Raw genomic sequence first — 17,032 nt, 5'->3', positions numbered from 1 at the left:
AACACTTTACAACGTTGATGTTTTGTTTACATTATTTAAGCTTTATATTACATGTCTCCCTTTGTCAATCTTTATTTTCAGTATTTACTAATATATACTTTAAAAAAAACATTGAATGCCTGGTGTGGTTTTTCATTTTTGCAAAAAAGGGTTAATGCGAATAATGGGAGATGGAAAAAAGTCACGTAACTGCACTATGAGGCGGCATAACCTGACTAACCAGAGTACTGTTGTTGTTGTTACACAGCAGCAGAAATGTTGTTATGATAAATGCCTGAGCAAAGTCCTCAAGTATTTCTGTAATTGCCTCTTAGAACTGTCACGACTGTGTTTCCAACAGCTGGCATCCACAAAAGCACCGAATTGATTGTGTTTCGTAATCATCTGCTTGCACAAGTATTATTCTATATGAAAATTATAGATTCAGTGACTTCTCTTACATTTCTTACTGATATTTAGTTGCAGTTTATTTGGAAGTGATGGTTGACTAGTTGAAACGGTGCTTATTCGCAAATGTTTTATGCGATATTCAAATTTTGCAACTTTGGAAAGAAACCTGACTTGTGTCGCTCTATGTTTCAGCGTGCAACAGCACAACTGTGGGGGACTATTTTGATAAAAGATCTTGTTGTTTGAACAAGTACAGTGTTTGCTTTACGCAAGAAACATTATGTCTTAAATGTAAATTTCTATGTATTTGAGGTCTGAGACATAAGGAACTGGAGAGAGGACTAGCATTTGCCTGTGTGTTCAGGCATTTCATCTTTTAAAAATTACATTTTGACCAAATGTATTTTACAACAGGAAAACGGCACCATGCATCAAGGTTGTAACCTGTTGATTAAAATGGTGATGTCGCCGTTTTAATGATTATGGACAAAATGCACATTTGAATACATTTGCTGGCCAAAAACCCCATAACGTTGACTTCATTTGAGTTTGACACAAAGCAACTGAGTGGCACTGAATCTCTGTAAGATTGTGTCAGACAGCAGACCAGTACTACGTTCTCTTCTGTGCTTGAATGAACAAAAACAGCATTATCCCTTAAAGCTCATTTTTCGTAAGCATAAAGCAAAATAGGGATCTCGTCAGATCTGCGCAGAGTGTCACCTCTTAAAGTAAGCGCATTCTTTAACATTTGTAACAGGAGTCACAGCAGCAAGTTTATCTAAGAACAAAAGAAAAGAAGAATGAATGTGTTTTATAGCAGCTTTAATGAGTATTCTTCTGTATTTAATTTTTGTTTTTGTCATTAAAGACTGTAAAGTGTTTGAAAACTTCTGTACATGTCATACCTGTTAAAGAACCTGTTATTAATAGTGATTAAATGTAAAACCTTTGGGTAATAAGAGTGAAGTGAGTGTCTTGCGAGACTTGATAACAAAGTTCATCCACAGCCACAGGCTGTTTTGAATGACGTTTTCTGCATTTCTTCTTCTTTTTTTGGGGTTTGGCGGTTGGCAAACCTGCTTCGGGTGTTTCTTCCGCTTTACGAATTTGCTTGCGGACATCCCCCAGATGGCGGAAAAAGTTAGCAAAGCGCGCCCTTTTAGAAAGATTATATAATTTGTCAGTATTACTGTCAATCAAAATGAATCTCTTCCATTGATTTACTTGAGACGTGAAAATCTCACGATCTGCATCAATCCAAGAACTCAAATGCAGGTGCTGGTCATATAATTAGAATATCATCAAAATGTTGATTTATTTCACTAATTCCATTCAAAAAGTGAAACTTGTATATTATATTCATTCATTACACACAGACTTATATATTTCAAATGTTTATTTCTTTAAATTTTGATGATTATAAGTGACAACTAAGGAATATCCCAAATTCAGTATCTCAGAAAATTTTAATATTGTGAAAAGGTTAAATATTAAAAACACATGGTGCCAAACTCTAATCAGCAAATGAACTCAAAACACCTCAAAAGCCTTTAAATGGTCTCTCAGTCCAGTTCTGTAGGCTACACAATCATGGGTAAGACTGCTGACTTGACAGTTGTCCAAAAGACGACCATTGACACCTTGGACAAGGAGGGCAAGACACAAAAGGTAATTGCAAAAGAGGCTGGATGTTCACAGAGCTCTGTGTCCAAGCACATTAATAGAGAGGAGAAGGGAAGGAAATTATGTGGTAGAAAAAACTGTACAAGCTATAGGGATAACCGCACCCTTGAGAGGATTGTGAAACAAAACTCATTCAAAAATGTGGGGGAGATTCACAAAGAGTGGACTGCAGCTGGAGTCAGTGCTTCAAGAACCACTACTCACAGACGTATGCAAGACATGGGTTTCAGCTGTTGTGTAAAGCCACTCTTGAACAACAGACAGCAAAACTAGTAGGCCTACTCGACTTAAGTAAATAAAAACATATTTCAGCAACGGTATAACGGATAATTTAGAAATGGTGGAAACGTGTTTATCTTTAATTTCCTTAATGTATTTTCTTGAAAAGTCTTTATTGTCATATGTGTGTTGAATATAAACTCCTTTTAGGAATTTCAACGTGAATGTTTCAGAGAATATTCTTAAATAAGGAAATCTATTCAGTGATTGGTCCATGCCAATGTAGTCATCCATATCCCGTTCGCAGCACAGCAAAGTGTCATAAATCATCTCTAAGCCTGACACTTAAGATTTACATTTAGTCATTAAGCAGACGCTTTTATCCAAAGCGACTTACAAAGAGTTCGGGGAGCAATAAGCGATATGTCATACAATGTCATACAGTGATTTAGTCCTTCACTAGACTTAAATTATTACTGAGCTGCCTTATAAAGAACTTTTAGCCGCAGCTTTGAGCCAAGAATTGTTTTACTCTAAAAGTAAATTCTTAGCAGTGTTCTTGTGAGTAATTCTCAGAAGCTTGATAAATACGGGCCCCGATCGGAATCCTAACGAACATCTATAGAAGAAGCTGAAACTTGGAGTCTGGAGAAGGCACCCATCAAACCTGAGACAGCTGGAGCTGTTTGCTTGGGAAGATTGGGCACAACTGCAGAAGTCTCATTGTTTGCTTGCAGTAATTGCCTCTAAAGGTTGTGCAACAAAATATTAGGTTAGGGGTCCCATCATTTTTGTCCAACTAAGACCATTTCTATTAAATATGTAGTAAACAATGGTGGTTACCAATTACTTTAGTCAGTTTCAAGTTATTTCAGAGAAAATGGCACATTCTTCATGTTTTTGTGGAGAGTTATGCTTCCGCTGGAGTAAAGGTATCAGGTATTTTGCTCTGAAACGCATTGGCAATAGTTCAAATAGTTTGGACACTTTGGTTACCAGACCAGAACTGCAACTTTGAGTTCAGTGAGGCAATGAGGGGCTTTTCTTTTGGAATACTATTCACCAACAACCTGTGACAACGGATTGCAGCAAAATGGCGAGGACTCTAGTTTCAGCTGTGGGTCTTCTGGTTGTATCCATATTTTTTTCATGTGCTGGATGTTGGAAGCGACCCTGGTTTTGTCATAATTGGGAATGTCCCATGTTTACTCTCGTAAATGAATATGAGGTAGGCCTATCTTCTATTCTGTGGTCCGAAATACTTTGAATCTTGTTTGTTGTGTTTATAAGAAGTTTATAGACATTTTTGTTAATTGAACAATTAAATAGGGATTTGAGGAGCGCTACTATGACACCAGCTATTGGATTACCACTAACACTGTGAGCACCAGTGAAGATGATGTAAGCACTGGATTTTGGAAACTGTATAACTTTAATCAAGGGGAAAACAAAGAAAGTGAGTGCTCAGATTCCTCATAAAAAACTGTTTGAAAAATGTCATTCAAATGTATTCCTAACAGACGGTATATATATTTTAAATTTTTATGTCATATGTTGTCCCTGTCAAAATGTTTTTAGAACCTGTTTCAGGCAGTAAACTGATTTTTAACAAAACATTTTTTAATGTCCTGTACTGATTTAATAATACATTTAATTATATAATTTAATAGAATGTAGATAAAAAATATTTGCTGTCTGCCTTTTTCTGTAACTTTTGCATCATAATTTTAGAGGGGTCATTTGACGCGGCTAAAACGAATATTATTGTTTGCTTTAGATGTAATGCAATGTGTATACATGATTTAAGGTTTAAAAAGGATGTATTTTACACATACCGAGCATGTTTGTATCTCCTCTTTGGTCCGCCTCTCTGAAACGGGCTGATATTTTACAAAGCTCATCGCTCTGAAAGCGAGGTGTGCTATGATTGGCTAGTGCGTAGTGATTGGTCGAATACTGCTCAGCAATGTAAATTTTCTTACCATATTCGGAACATCAGGTTCCAAAACTACTGAAAGGTGATAAAATGGCATCGATCCTTTTTTATCAATTCGATAAGAATATGATCCGGAAAATTTAAATCAAGCCGATACAACTTTGCCAGTGCGACTCAAGCAGGATGTAAAGGATTGGTAAGGTTTTATTAAAAACCTATGTGTGGTGAGGAAGGCAGGACGAGAGCCGTAAGTCGGGGCCGCACACCGGTCCCGCATATCTCACAGAGGAGATCGGGAGCTTAAGAGGAAGAGCGGCAGGACTGTTGACGAGAGAGGACCGGGCCCAGACATATGTTAAGACAGTCCTCGCGGAGTTTTAACTGTTGGAATTGCCCCACTTTTTAACAAAAGCTTCCGTGCATAGCCGGTCTTGATCTCTCCCAGATTCGCGAAGCAATCGTTGGTGAAATGCTCTGCACAAACCAGAACACTTGGATTGTTTTTCTTTGGAACAGTATTGAAAATAAAATTTAACCATTTGTTTTTTGTTAAATCGTCTTATGGCAGGGCAAACAAAGAGGATTTATTTTCACCGGCGACGGTACAATAAGATTTACAAGACCGCCCACCTGACTTGCATTTAGATTTGGGCGGTCTTAGTCAAATCATGTTACAAACTGACGTAGATTTGCCGGGGTGTGGTTACACGAGGCGTTTCAGGCAGGTCTGGGTGAGCATTCGCTTCTAGATAAAATACATCTTTTGTTTCTGACACTTACATCTTTTCAATTTTACGTGTCTAATACATGCGTGGGCAACTAATAACACACCAAAGACAAAGAAAAACATGTATTTCCAGCTAATCACCCCTTTAATATTGGTTCTCAGATAAGGTCATTGAGATGACATGTCCTGTGGTGATATCAGTGAAGGAAGCTGATGGTATGGGAAAAAGACAGGTGTCCATTTCATTCTATCAGACCGCCCCTGATATCCCGGAGCCCAATGACAAGACTATCAGAGTAAAAGAAGTGCCAGGCGGCATTGTCTATGTCAGGTGAGTCAAAAATTTGGCTTCTGAGTAAGGCTGTGACGGTGGCAGTGGCAGTTTTCAGTGCAGTATTATTTATTTATATTATTATATTTGCATGTAGCAACCACGTGACGAGTGGAAGAGAAATATAAACCTTTTTTAAATACGATATCTGAAATAATTGAGGATGATCATCCATCCATCTTTAATGCGCAAATCCATCAGTGAAACGGCACACCTTAGCATATAAATCAGTTAAATAAACATCAGTAAATAATGAACTCACCAACCGAAACATATGCTAATAATTTCTGTGTTAATGTAAATCTTTTAAATAAAACCATCCACAACTGAAAGTCGACAAAAACCAATCCACATCGCATCTGTCATTTTTATTACACTTATATTTGTCACAGTGACGTGTACTCCCGCCGGTGGCAGTTCACCACTCATGGCACTTTACCACCGCGGTGGTGCGGTTGTCCCGACCTCCGTCACAGCCCTACTTCTGAAATGTATTCATTCTCTTTTTCACACAACAATTTTCTTTGCTGGTCATTAACAGGTCATTTAGGGGTGTGCCAAAAAATGATGATGTTCTGAGGGAGCTTGAGAGTCTTAAGGAGAAACTCAATGCTGCTGGAAAGCTGTTTATTGGAAACAGGTTTGATGCAGCTGGCTATGAAGCACCATGGGAGATGAACAGACATAATGAAATTTGGCTGCAGGCACTTTAGACATTTAAAGATTAAAAGAGCAACTAGATTTTGTTTCTCATGTCCCAGCGTCCATTCTCAGCGTAGCCTAGTAACATTGTAGTCATATCTATAAAAAAGTGAATCAGTAAATTCATTAATTTGTTTGTTCCATTGATAGTCAGACCATAAACCAAATGCTTAGGATGAAAGATGTTATGCTAAACATGTCTTAACCTGAAATGCCAAAACCTGTTCAAAATTCAAAATTATTGAATGGTGCCCTTCTGACATATATATAACAATACAATGTCCTATTAAAAGTAGTCAAAACACATGTGACAGAACATGTGTCTACTTGTACAACATTAAAATGTTTTTTCACAAAAATGTCTATGGCTAAATATTTACAGTATTTTATCAATACATTTATTGTACATATAGTATATTGAACATAAGGAAATGCTCCTATGTATAAATGTATGGACAAACCAGGGGTTGAACCTTCCAACCTTGATGATTTCCGTCCGATCCCTTTAAAGGTTTGATACTGTATCAGAGTGCCTGCAATTGTTTGTGTGATTGGGATTCCCTCTATAGGAGTATACTAAAGATAACTGGGTCACCCCACCTGAGACATTTGTCCTTGTGACTGATCTGGAGTCAGTTTAATTAGTCTCTTCTTCTCCAGCAAAGCACAGAAATGTGATGGTGCTGCATTTTCTCACATATGCAATTCTATGCTGCAATTTAACCAACACACTCCTCTCTGCAGCAGCATCTCCAAGAGTGTAAAAGATCTGTCCCTGTTAGGTTATGTTGTGTATAAAATTATTACATTTTACATATAATTATTTTAATTAATAGCATAGAAATATTAAGATTGGCCAGTTTTTAAAACATGCCAATAAAACACTATACAGAACACATAGCCACTGCTGCATTCCTTATTATTGTACACCAGGTGGCAGTACAGAACTATGCAATGTCATTCCACAACATATGGCACATATCCTCTTATTATTCTTATCTATAATAATCTGGTACATCAATTTTGTGCATACTGACATATTATCCATAAAGACTTCTTGAGGGGTGTGTTACCTCCATTATGGCTAAATATGTTATAAATAATGTATTTGTATCTGAAAACGCTGCTTCATCTGTGGGCAGCAGCTCACTAGAAATGCCGGAACAAAACCCACTATCCAGCATGCCCCAGCTCTCACCATGGGAAGCTGGACACCCAATGCCCCTCAACACACATCCGCTCAGTTTCCATGGTTACATTTCTTTAGCAAGATGCCTGCCATGTTAGTCTAAAACGTAATCATGCTTCATTGAAGTTACATCTGTAATAACCTGAGATGTGTTTTCATGAGTCATCGAGAACTTGCTGTAACTACGTAATTTCTGGTATTTTCATCACCAGGCTTCAGGATTGTTGTTCACTGGAGCTCATTTGATCACTCGATTACATATTTGGCAAGGAATTTTGAAACCTGTGCATGTCCACGAGATGATGTTTTTTCCTTCACGAGAACTGAGAAAAGCCTTATTATCTAATTCACGTGCTCATTTTGTGCCACTGCACTGTCCAACACAACTCTGAGTCTGAGTTGGCAGGTTACGTCAGCATATGTTTGCAGGCTTGTGAGTTTTAATCTGTTCTGTTTTGGACCATGTTTTTAGTTTTCAGGCCTCAGCCAAAAGCCTGTTTGGACTGGCTCGTGGGAATTAATCTTATCAGAGACGAGCCAGTTTCCTGAGAAAATGGCCAGAGCTCTACGCTGTCAGATAAAGTAGTGTAGGAATGCTAGAGCAAATGTTCAGAATTCCAAACACTGCATCTTTAGAAGGCTTTAACCATGTTCTCTTAAGTGAACTCTTGATATTTTGGCCATGTGCTCTGCACTGTCTGTACATCTGTCACATGATCTGTCTGTTCACCTGTCCACCAGTTTAAAGGTTTTCTTTTATTTGTTTATTTTACAATTTTACTTTTTTCCTAAAATTCCCATTATTCATTTTATTTAATGAATCTAGGAGACCTTTGAAGTTTACACAATACATTTATATCAAATTTGAAAAAGCAGAAACATAAAAAACTCATTTACCAGTAAGAGGCTACTGTGGCATTTTCAGTGTGTTGCAGAGCATTGTAGTGTTGAATACACTCTCAGATCTCCTTTGGATCAACGATGCAGAATTCTCATGAATCCCCCGCGTTCAGAAGCCGAAAGGGAACACAATATCCAGGCTTTGCATTTTGGTCAGGCATGCATCCCTCTGTTGATACTTATAAACGTGTGACATTTGCATGAGGCAATTGATAGAGAAATATGTGACCCTGCCTTTGAAAACCGAACGTGAAGTGTGATTTACTTTTGAAATCATAAGACATAATGTAAAGAACATTCTGTGAAAATACCTTGAGTAAGGCCATTGATTGATGCTTGAAATCTCATAATTAGACTGTGAGATCTTAGCCTGGTTTTCACAGGCAATGTCACATATGTAAACCTTTAGAAAGATGTAATCTTGCTTAATACAGGCTTGAAAAATTTTACACTTGAATTTGTCAAATGCACTCTGATAGGACTGAATATTATTACACAAATTGTATACGCCATTATTTCACGTTATTACTCGTGACTTTACACAGAGTTTGCGTGCATCACCCAGACATTTCCAAAAATAGTAGCAGACCCTGTACGATGGAACTTTTCTTGTTTACTGCCCCCGAATGTGACAGCAGGGTACTGTAATGTCCTAGAGGACAGAGGACTGTCCAAACACATAAAAACTCACTGCCTGCCTGCAGGGCCTCCACTTGCAGTCAGGTTTGGTGAGTAGAAAGAAGTGCAAGGAGAACTCTTAAACTCATCAACAACCATCCGTCTGATGGACCGTACTGGAAATCCACTACCAATTTATAGTGACTTCATTAAATTGGAAAATAGCTTTTTATTATGTTTCAAATGTTCAGGGGCCTGGCTTGAATTTAAGTTTCTGTCATATTTTGGCAGATGCACAGGCACATTTTAAAAAACTAAAATTTAACTTCAGATTTTTACCTGGCCCAAGCTTAGAAAAGCTTCTTAAATCATAGAATGAGGAATGTAAAATGTCAATGCAATATTTGAAAGAATATATTGAACATACATTTTTGCTCAAGTTTGTATAAAACAGAAATCTGGCTTTAGGAATACACTGAATGTAAAAAAAACATCATAGATAATAATGCTTGGTTATATCTTTAGGTCACAGTTATTACCAGCAAATTTTCTTGGTTGAGGATTAGAGAGACTCTAGACTCCCAGTATCCACCATGTTCCATCGCTGCAAACACTCATGCTGTGTTTGTGGGTTAAGAAATGATAAAAGCTCCACTTTATTAAAACTGAGTGTGTGATTCTTGGGACGTTCCATTGAAATGCAATATAATATACATAACGACTGTGTGTCTTCAGAGGTGTATAGAGAGCTTACACAATGAAGCATTATGTTTTTATTATATTAGAATGAGCTATTTCTATCTACATACACTGCGAGTCCCCATACCTGTAAATAGCCATGTTCTGTCAGCCGTCGTAGTATTTCGAAGATGATGGGAGGGGGAGCGTTTGGTTGCAATTCGCAACCATGCCGCTTGATATTACTGACTGGATCTTAAATATATTAATCGATTGAATTGGTTAACATTGGTCAAGCGGTAAAAAACTTTCATGTTTGGGATGAATCAAATTAAGATATTTACTAATGGATTTATAAATTGTAAACATAATTATTTATCATAAATGTTCCATTTTAACTGTATTCACTGTCAGAACTGCAATGTTGTGGTTTGCAGATAATTATTATGTCAGGATATGTTTACATTTAATTGAGGTCATTAAGTTTAAGGTGCATCAGTATTTTTTACCTTTGTTTCTCTTCTTTAAAGAATGAAAACAAACTCTAGTAGTAAACCCAAACAGTCACCTTTCATTACTGCAATCGTGGATTTGAGAAAGAGTTCATTATGAATACTAAACAGTGAATAGGGTTGGTAGGTATTAAGCACATCAGAGTCATTGGTAACTTTTTTTCTTTCGGTTGATGGTGACATGCTGTTTAAAATTGTAAAATTAACTTGTAATGTTAACATCTCTGGTACTACCAATAGGATTGTGGCGTAATGTATAATGATGGGTGTACTATTTATTACCAAACTATGTTTTCATGGATCGCACTGAAGTGTTTTACATCACAATCACAGCAACTTATAGAGTCATTTAACAGGAGTTTGAGTCAAAATATGATGCTAATAAATATTAAATGCTATCCAGGTTCTGTAATTAACAGATGGTGTTGCAAAGTCAATGTGATGTAGTGGTAGTACTGTACCTTTGGCCAAGACAAAGTTGCATGATGTCGAATGCTTAAATGTTCAAAAATTGAAGATGACAGAATGTTCAAAAATTTCTAATTCTAAAACTGTGATTTAACATGGTCAGTCCAAATGTTAATCTTGATTATGTTAATCCAATGTTAATCCAAATGTTCTTCTGATCTCTGATGACATGAAGAGGATGCTGGCCAAAGTGACCAGCATAGCAGAGTAAAATGTTGTAGTATTTTCATTCATAAATAAAAGCAGTGACTAAAATTTTTAAAGCTGTCCACATAAACATTTTACTAACTAGTTTTATGAATGTCCATTTCCTCTTTAGAAGTTTCCGTATGCCTTTTTATTGTATCATATTAAATTAAATTATTTGTCTATTTGTTTAAATCCTATAGGCTCTATGCACTGTGAAATGTATATGATCATTTTGTTTATACAGTTTATAGATAATTACACAAAAATATTCAAGTGTAAAGGTCAAATCTCTGTCCCTCTCTCTCTCTCTCTCTCTCTCTCTCAAACACACATAGCTTCTAAGGTGGGTCTGTGCATTTAACTGAGACAAGCAAGCAAGCTTTTGTAGTGTTCCTCATTCTGGGAAAAGCATTGAAACACTGCATCAAACTCTCTTTAATCATTTATTAACCATCTCCTTTTCAGATGTGCTATATTTAAGACAGAGTGCTGGCTACACGCAGCACACTAATATATTACGCTGGGTTTGTCTTTCCCTTTGTTTGCCTTACATTGTTTTAGTGCTGTGCCTTCCGGTCACAGTTCAAAGGAGTACTTAACCTATTGAAATGATGTCATTATTTACCCATAATGATGATACGATATGAACCTGTGTGAACCTTTTGACAGCCCCTGGTTCCCATTGATTTTATTGTATGGAAAAATTGTGTTAACATGCCGAATCCACAGAATAAAGAAAATCTGTGTGCATGTGTAAAGAAAATAGGTCACATGAGATTAGAGAGATCTGTATCATCAGTCCATTAACCGATCTGTCTGTGACTAATGAACAGAAGCATCATAAAATACTTTGTTGCAAAGGTCACATTTGAATTTAGATATTGAATTATTTGCTCAACAGGATGAGGTGTATTCTTTGAGGTATGCAGTCAAAAAATTTAGTTATACTCCTCTGCAAATTGATTTGAGTACTGGGTAGTCAACTTCTTGCAGTATATAGTGGGTCCGGTTGTATTTCCCTAAAACAGGTCATATCTTTGACTCTAGTAAATGACATCACCTTCAGTGCATTTCTCTTTCCTTTCTATTTCCATCTGTCCGTCCTACTTGTCTTTTCTCCAGGTGAAACATCTAATTGAAACCCATTAAGGAGCAGATCCCCCAGCATCCTTTTTTGTCCGCTGGCATCTGTTCCTGCTAGTCCTCTGCCACCCGCTCTCTGTCCTTGACTTGACTTTAGTTGAGGGGTAATGTATTCTATCCTCATATAGAGAAACCAAAGACAATAAGACACTCTTAGAATAGGAGTCCCCAGATGAGTGTCTGTAGTTACAAATCAATAAACGCTGCCGCCCTAGCTCTTGTCAAGAACGAACTTTATTTTATTTTGTTTTTGATAGTGAGGGTGCCTAAAACAAACATCATCATCATTTTCTTATTACTAGTGTTGTATCCAGGTATATGAATTGCTTTGTATTTTGGGTATAGATTTACACAATGTGTGTGTGGTCACTGAGTTCAATGTAAAATCAAGCTGCAAGCAGCGATACCGGGCCAAGGCCTTCAAGGGGCCGCAAAAATAGAACATGCATAAAAAACACTGGTTGAGAACTTAAAACAATACTACATATAGTGCATATGCTGAATACACACACCACACAGGATTAAAACCCACAAATGCAGGAGCTTCAAGCTGATGGCTTAGCCAGTCGTGCCACTCACCTGACGACCTTGCGGCTGATAAGACCTCACAGAGCTGCAAGTAGCGATATATACCAATCACCAAAGTGAAGCATAAGGAGCATGTTGAGATGAACAGGTGAGAACAAAAGATTGACTTAACATGTAAACATTACACATGCTACACACAGGGTTCAAACCACCAACCTCAAAGTCTCAAGACATGGGTTTAAAAAGTTGCACAACCCAGCTGCACACTCAAGTACTGTCTGAAGCTATAGCAGCACAGAGCCAGAGCAGCATAGAGAGACAAGGGCAAAAACTGTCAGATATAGAACCTACGTGAGAAATAAATAGGTTATGAAAAGAAGAAATCAAATCCAAGACTTTACATATGAATGTTACACGTGCTACACAAGGGGTTTGAACGCTCAACCTCAAAGTCTGAAGGTATGTGTTTAAAGGGTTTCGCACATCAGCTGAACATGTGAGCACTGTCTGTAGCTATAGCAGCACAGAGCAATAAGAGCAATAAATGCAAAAACCACAGAAAGGGGACGTACAGTAGGGGCTTGGCCCCTAATGTTGTGTGTGCTGGAAGATGGAGCTTTAGGTGTCTCTGTCACTCACCGTTAAAACAGGCAGAAGTTAATCACCCCAGATCTTTCACATGAAGAGGAAATTGAGAACTTTATAATGGAAGATAGAGGCTGTTGAAAAGACACAGAGGGTACTTTTTCAGTAACTGAATACTTTAATGCACTCATGCATTAAAATAGTAAATAAACAAACCTGACAGCACTGAATGTTGTAGTGGTGTGACAAATAATGAGAGGGTTTCGATGACATTGCTTGCAGGTGGACCACTGACTGTGGATCAAAGCTATTGGGTTCAAGTTTAGCAAGAATGAGGATTGTGGTTTTAGGGAAATATTGATCATATTGGATATATCAAATGAATTACTGGCTAAATAGTATAGCTTTTTTGTGTGATAATTTTGATAACCTTTATAGTTAATTATAGTTAACAAAAGTAATAATTTGAATCTTCTGAGGTGAAACAATGAAGGGATGAGTGTTCTAGATAACAGAAGGACTGAATCAACAAGAAATCACCAGGGAAGGAATAATCCCCAAATCCAGAAGGATTAAGTATCCACAGAGCATCATAGCATATTACAGAGAGATGTTTTTAACCTCAGGTCAGCTACCCAGAAGCCACCTCTCACTAATTTCAGCATGCTACAGGGGTGTCAATTTCTGAACAAGTGCAAATAACCGCGGCGTATTAGCCTATCTATTTGGATAGATGCTGTTCCTATTTTAGGAATACATTGCCACTTTTAGTTTTTGATTATGGTACAGGCAGCATTTGTTGTTTGTTGGTAAATGTGTGCGGAAAGTTTAATGAGTTTCTTAAACAATTTTTAAGTCATGCATCCTTAACATTACGATCCTGAACAGTAATAATGAAGGTAAGTCCTCCATGGATCATGGGCAGCTAAGAAAATATCAAAGTAGTTATCACTGCTTTTGTTCTCTTTAATGAATCACCCATTCCTCCACTGAGCATCGGATCATAAGCAGGTGCTTTCTGAAACCTCTACAAACAATTTCAGAGTTGCCTTTCTGTCATGATTCTGCCTGCTCTTGTCTTGATTTTCTGGTCTAGGGGCAGAATCATGACAGACCCACGTGTTTTATGTGGAGAGAAACATATTATTGTCAATCAGGACATAATATGCGTTCTCTCCAGTCTCGTCATTTGGCCCCGCCCCTCTCGTTCCTGGTATAGCTTTCCTCCTGTGTCTCATTACCCACACTGCCCATCGTTATCTCCTTTGTTAGTCTCCCTATTTAATGCCCTCTTGTCTATTGTCTTGTGTTGGTTCGTTGTACATGTTTCCTGCCCTGTATTAGTCTGCCAAGGATGAACTATACATGTAGTTTATATCAAATCAGATACTTTAAACAACATCAACATCAAAGTCAAATTAAAATTGACACTTTCCAGTGACATCATTGCCGGAATCAATTACATTGATTTTTTTTCTTGTGTTCCACTCTAAGTATAGCTTTGTCTAATCATATGATACAGTATTTACTAAAAAAGGTGCAAAGTGCCACACAGTTTGAAAATGTGTTCAGCCGTTTGACCAACCATTCTGATCATCATGACAAATTTCTTAATTTTCATTTATGTGCGTGGCGTCACATTTTTGAATCGAGTCCTTTCAATCATTGTCCTGGTGAAGTTCTCAGTTTCCCTTTGGGCTTGATCAATCGTGCAGTATAGAAATCATTTTCACCCTGCCAGATCTGTATCATCCCTGAGTGCACACCTTCTGTGCCACTGCTTCAGCCTTTACAGTAGCCGTATGTACTGTATGAGATCTACTCTACATGTACTGACGTGTACTGATATATCCATCACTTCATACAATTATGTATTTTAAAGATAAACATTGATTACAAAAGACAAAAATCTGTTTGGTTTTATTAACTTAAATACAGTTCTATGGTGAACCATAAAATTGAATGTTTTGATTATATAGGCGGTAGTTCAGATAAGCATCATAACAGCTGTGAAATGCCACAGATGTCCATGCTACTAAACTAGTGAACTTTACATGTTAACCCTCTACTGTACAACTATGTTGCTTGAGGGTAGCAAAAATATGACTTTTCCGTTTGCACACACTTGACGACAGTTTGGCTTCTGGCAATATTGCTTCATGCCCTTCCAAATACTTTATTAATGTATATTTAAATCTAATAAAATTGTTTCACAAAAATGTTAAACCTTTTTGTTTAAATTGCTTTCATGATTTCCTGTTCAATTTGTAGCTCTTGCTAAGATGCAACGTACAGTACAATGTAGCTTTTCACTACAGTTGAACTTTGCAGTTTAACCTCACTGCAAACATGTTGTAACACAATCACAAACGTCATAGACAATACACTTGTGTGGGGTAGGTTTAACCACATACAAAATGTGGTATTGTCTGCCCATCACGGTGTCTATGATAACTAAGCTCCATTAAAGGAAGTTTGTATGTTGGAGGAAACAAAAGAATGACACAGAACATCTGCTTTTGGCTTTATGAATTCAGGCCTTTATTCTGTAGGACTCAATTTCTCTCAATATTCTTATTTTCATTTCCACTTTAACTTATTTTTCTTGTTTCTTATTGAGATGTTTTTACCAGTCTTGTTCTGCCCAAAAGGGGGCTAACTAGTTTATTCATTCAAGCTTGAACATTTCAAGAGTTATTTATATGGACACTTAACTCGAAACGACCATATCTGTGAGCTGTCAACGAGATCGACCAGCGAGATTGAACAAATGCAAATTTGCATACTTTGAATCTGGTTTAGGTCACGGGGCTGAGGGCTGACACTGTGAACATGCGTCGATCAAGGGATTTTCATCAAAGATTTTGTAGTTTACAAAAATCTGTTAGGTTAACAAGAACAGATGACTTGAAAGGTACCATCCAGGTGAGTCACGCATGTCAAATCCACCTAAGGCATCTTTCACAATAACGGTCCCCATGAATCACATGCGATATTTACATAGTAATACCGCCTGCTCTATTCAGACCTTTTTAAATGCATATTAAAGAACCAACTGTGGTGTTCAAAGGCGAGGAAAAAATATCTTTCATTGGTAAACAATTACTACACAGATGGATATGGAACATCAAGACAATATGAGACTAATAGCACATCAAAAGACAAACCGAATTACGCACAGATTCATACCAAAGAAAAAGAGAGAGGGAGAGAAACAGGTGAAGAACAGATCACAAGCCATAGATGAAAGGTTTGGAGAGGTGGGGGGTGTCTAAAAGGACCGGTGTGATATGGACTGGGTAAACAGTGGATAAAGAGCTTTCACCACCTTGTTTTAATCTATCATCCTTTGTACATTTCAGGTAAAAATAACAGCAATATTTTCACACCCCGCCAATCTGATTCAACCCTCTTGCAGATGCAAATAAACTGGAAATGCTCAAAACCCTACCACACCCACTAACTCCTCATTTGGCCCATCCCATCCAATGATCTGCAGCTGTACGCAGAGATTCAACCCAATCTGTCAAAATGTGCCCGCTTCCCCAGAGTCCAGTTTAATCCAACGGGCACATCACCCACTCTTTGCTTCCCTCCATAAAAACTGCATTGTTGTCTTAGCAATGGCATTAGACACGCGAGCCATGCAGACAGTGGGAGCAGACCCAGCTGCTGACAGTGCTGGCTAGAACAGAGCTCAGTATTTGACGATAGGAACACAGAGGACCGGGCTACTTTTCCCTGCAGTGTTTTACATATTTCAGAAAGGGAAAATGAGGGTATAAATAAGTGCTTGTTTTTCCAACATAGGCCATTTTCAAGTCTCTAAAATGGCAAATGAAGTACTGCAGTTGGTTTTGAGGTGTGTTAGGATGAACCCAACATGTGTATTGAAGTCCATTATGATAAGACCAGCCGCCATCATTATTTCGGTGCTGCTCTTGATGGACTACATATCTGACAATGTGACATATGTAGCGCATTCTCAGTATATTCTCCTCAATTGAAATGGTTTTCCCCTGGCAGCATGTTATGCAGATTCAACGCATGCAATGAAACTCAGCTAACCAACCAGCCTACTACCAACAGAGGGTGGCGATGAGCACACGGTTTTGTTTGCAAAAAAGCACACCATAGCTCCTCCTTTGAAACCCACGAACAACTGCCCCCTCGTTCCACTCCAACCTTCTCTCTTTCTCTCTCAACGCGTTAACTTCATACTAACAAACCA

General features: G+C 37.8%; 1 protein-coding gene across 1 annotated transcript; it reads left to right on the top strand.

Annotated features, from left to right (window-relative positions):
* Positions 1-3,375: 3,375 nt before the first annotated feature.
* soul2 (heme-binding protein soul2) lies at positions 3,376-6,345 on the top strand. Its single transcript, XM_079473615.1, has 4 exons — positions 3,376-3,523; positions 3,625-3,751; positions 5,121-5,289; positions 5,831-6,345. The coding sequence occupies exons 1-4, from the start codon at positions 3,389-3,391 to the stop codon at positions 6,000-6,002; spliced, it is 603 nt and encodes a 200-aa protein (XP_079329741.1). The 5' UTR covers positions 3,376-3,388; the 3' UTR covers positions 6,003-6,345.
* The last annotated feature ends 10,687 nt before the right edge of the window (positions 6,346-17,032 follow it).

This window comes from Barbatula barbatula (assembly GCF_947034865.1).
Source record: "Barbatula barbatula genome assembly, chromosome: 14".
Lineage (NCBI taxonomy): Eukaryota > Metazoa > Chordata > Actinopteri > Cypriniformes > Nemacheilidae > Barbatula > Barbatula barbatula.
Note: the sequence above shows the minus strand (reverse complement) of the source record. Positions and strands in the feature narration are given on the sequence as shown.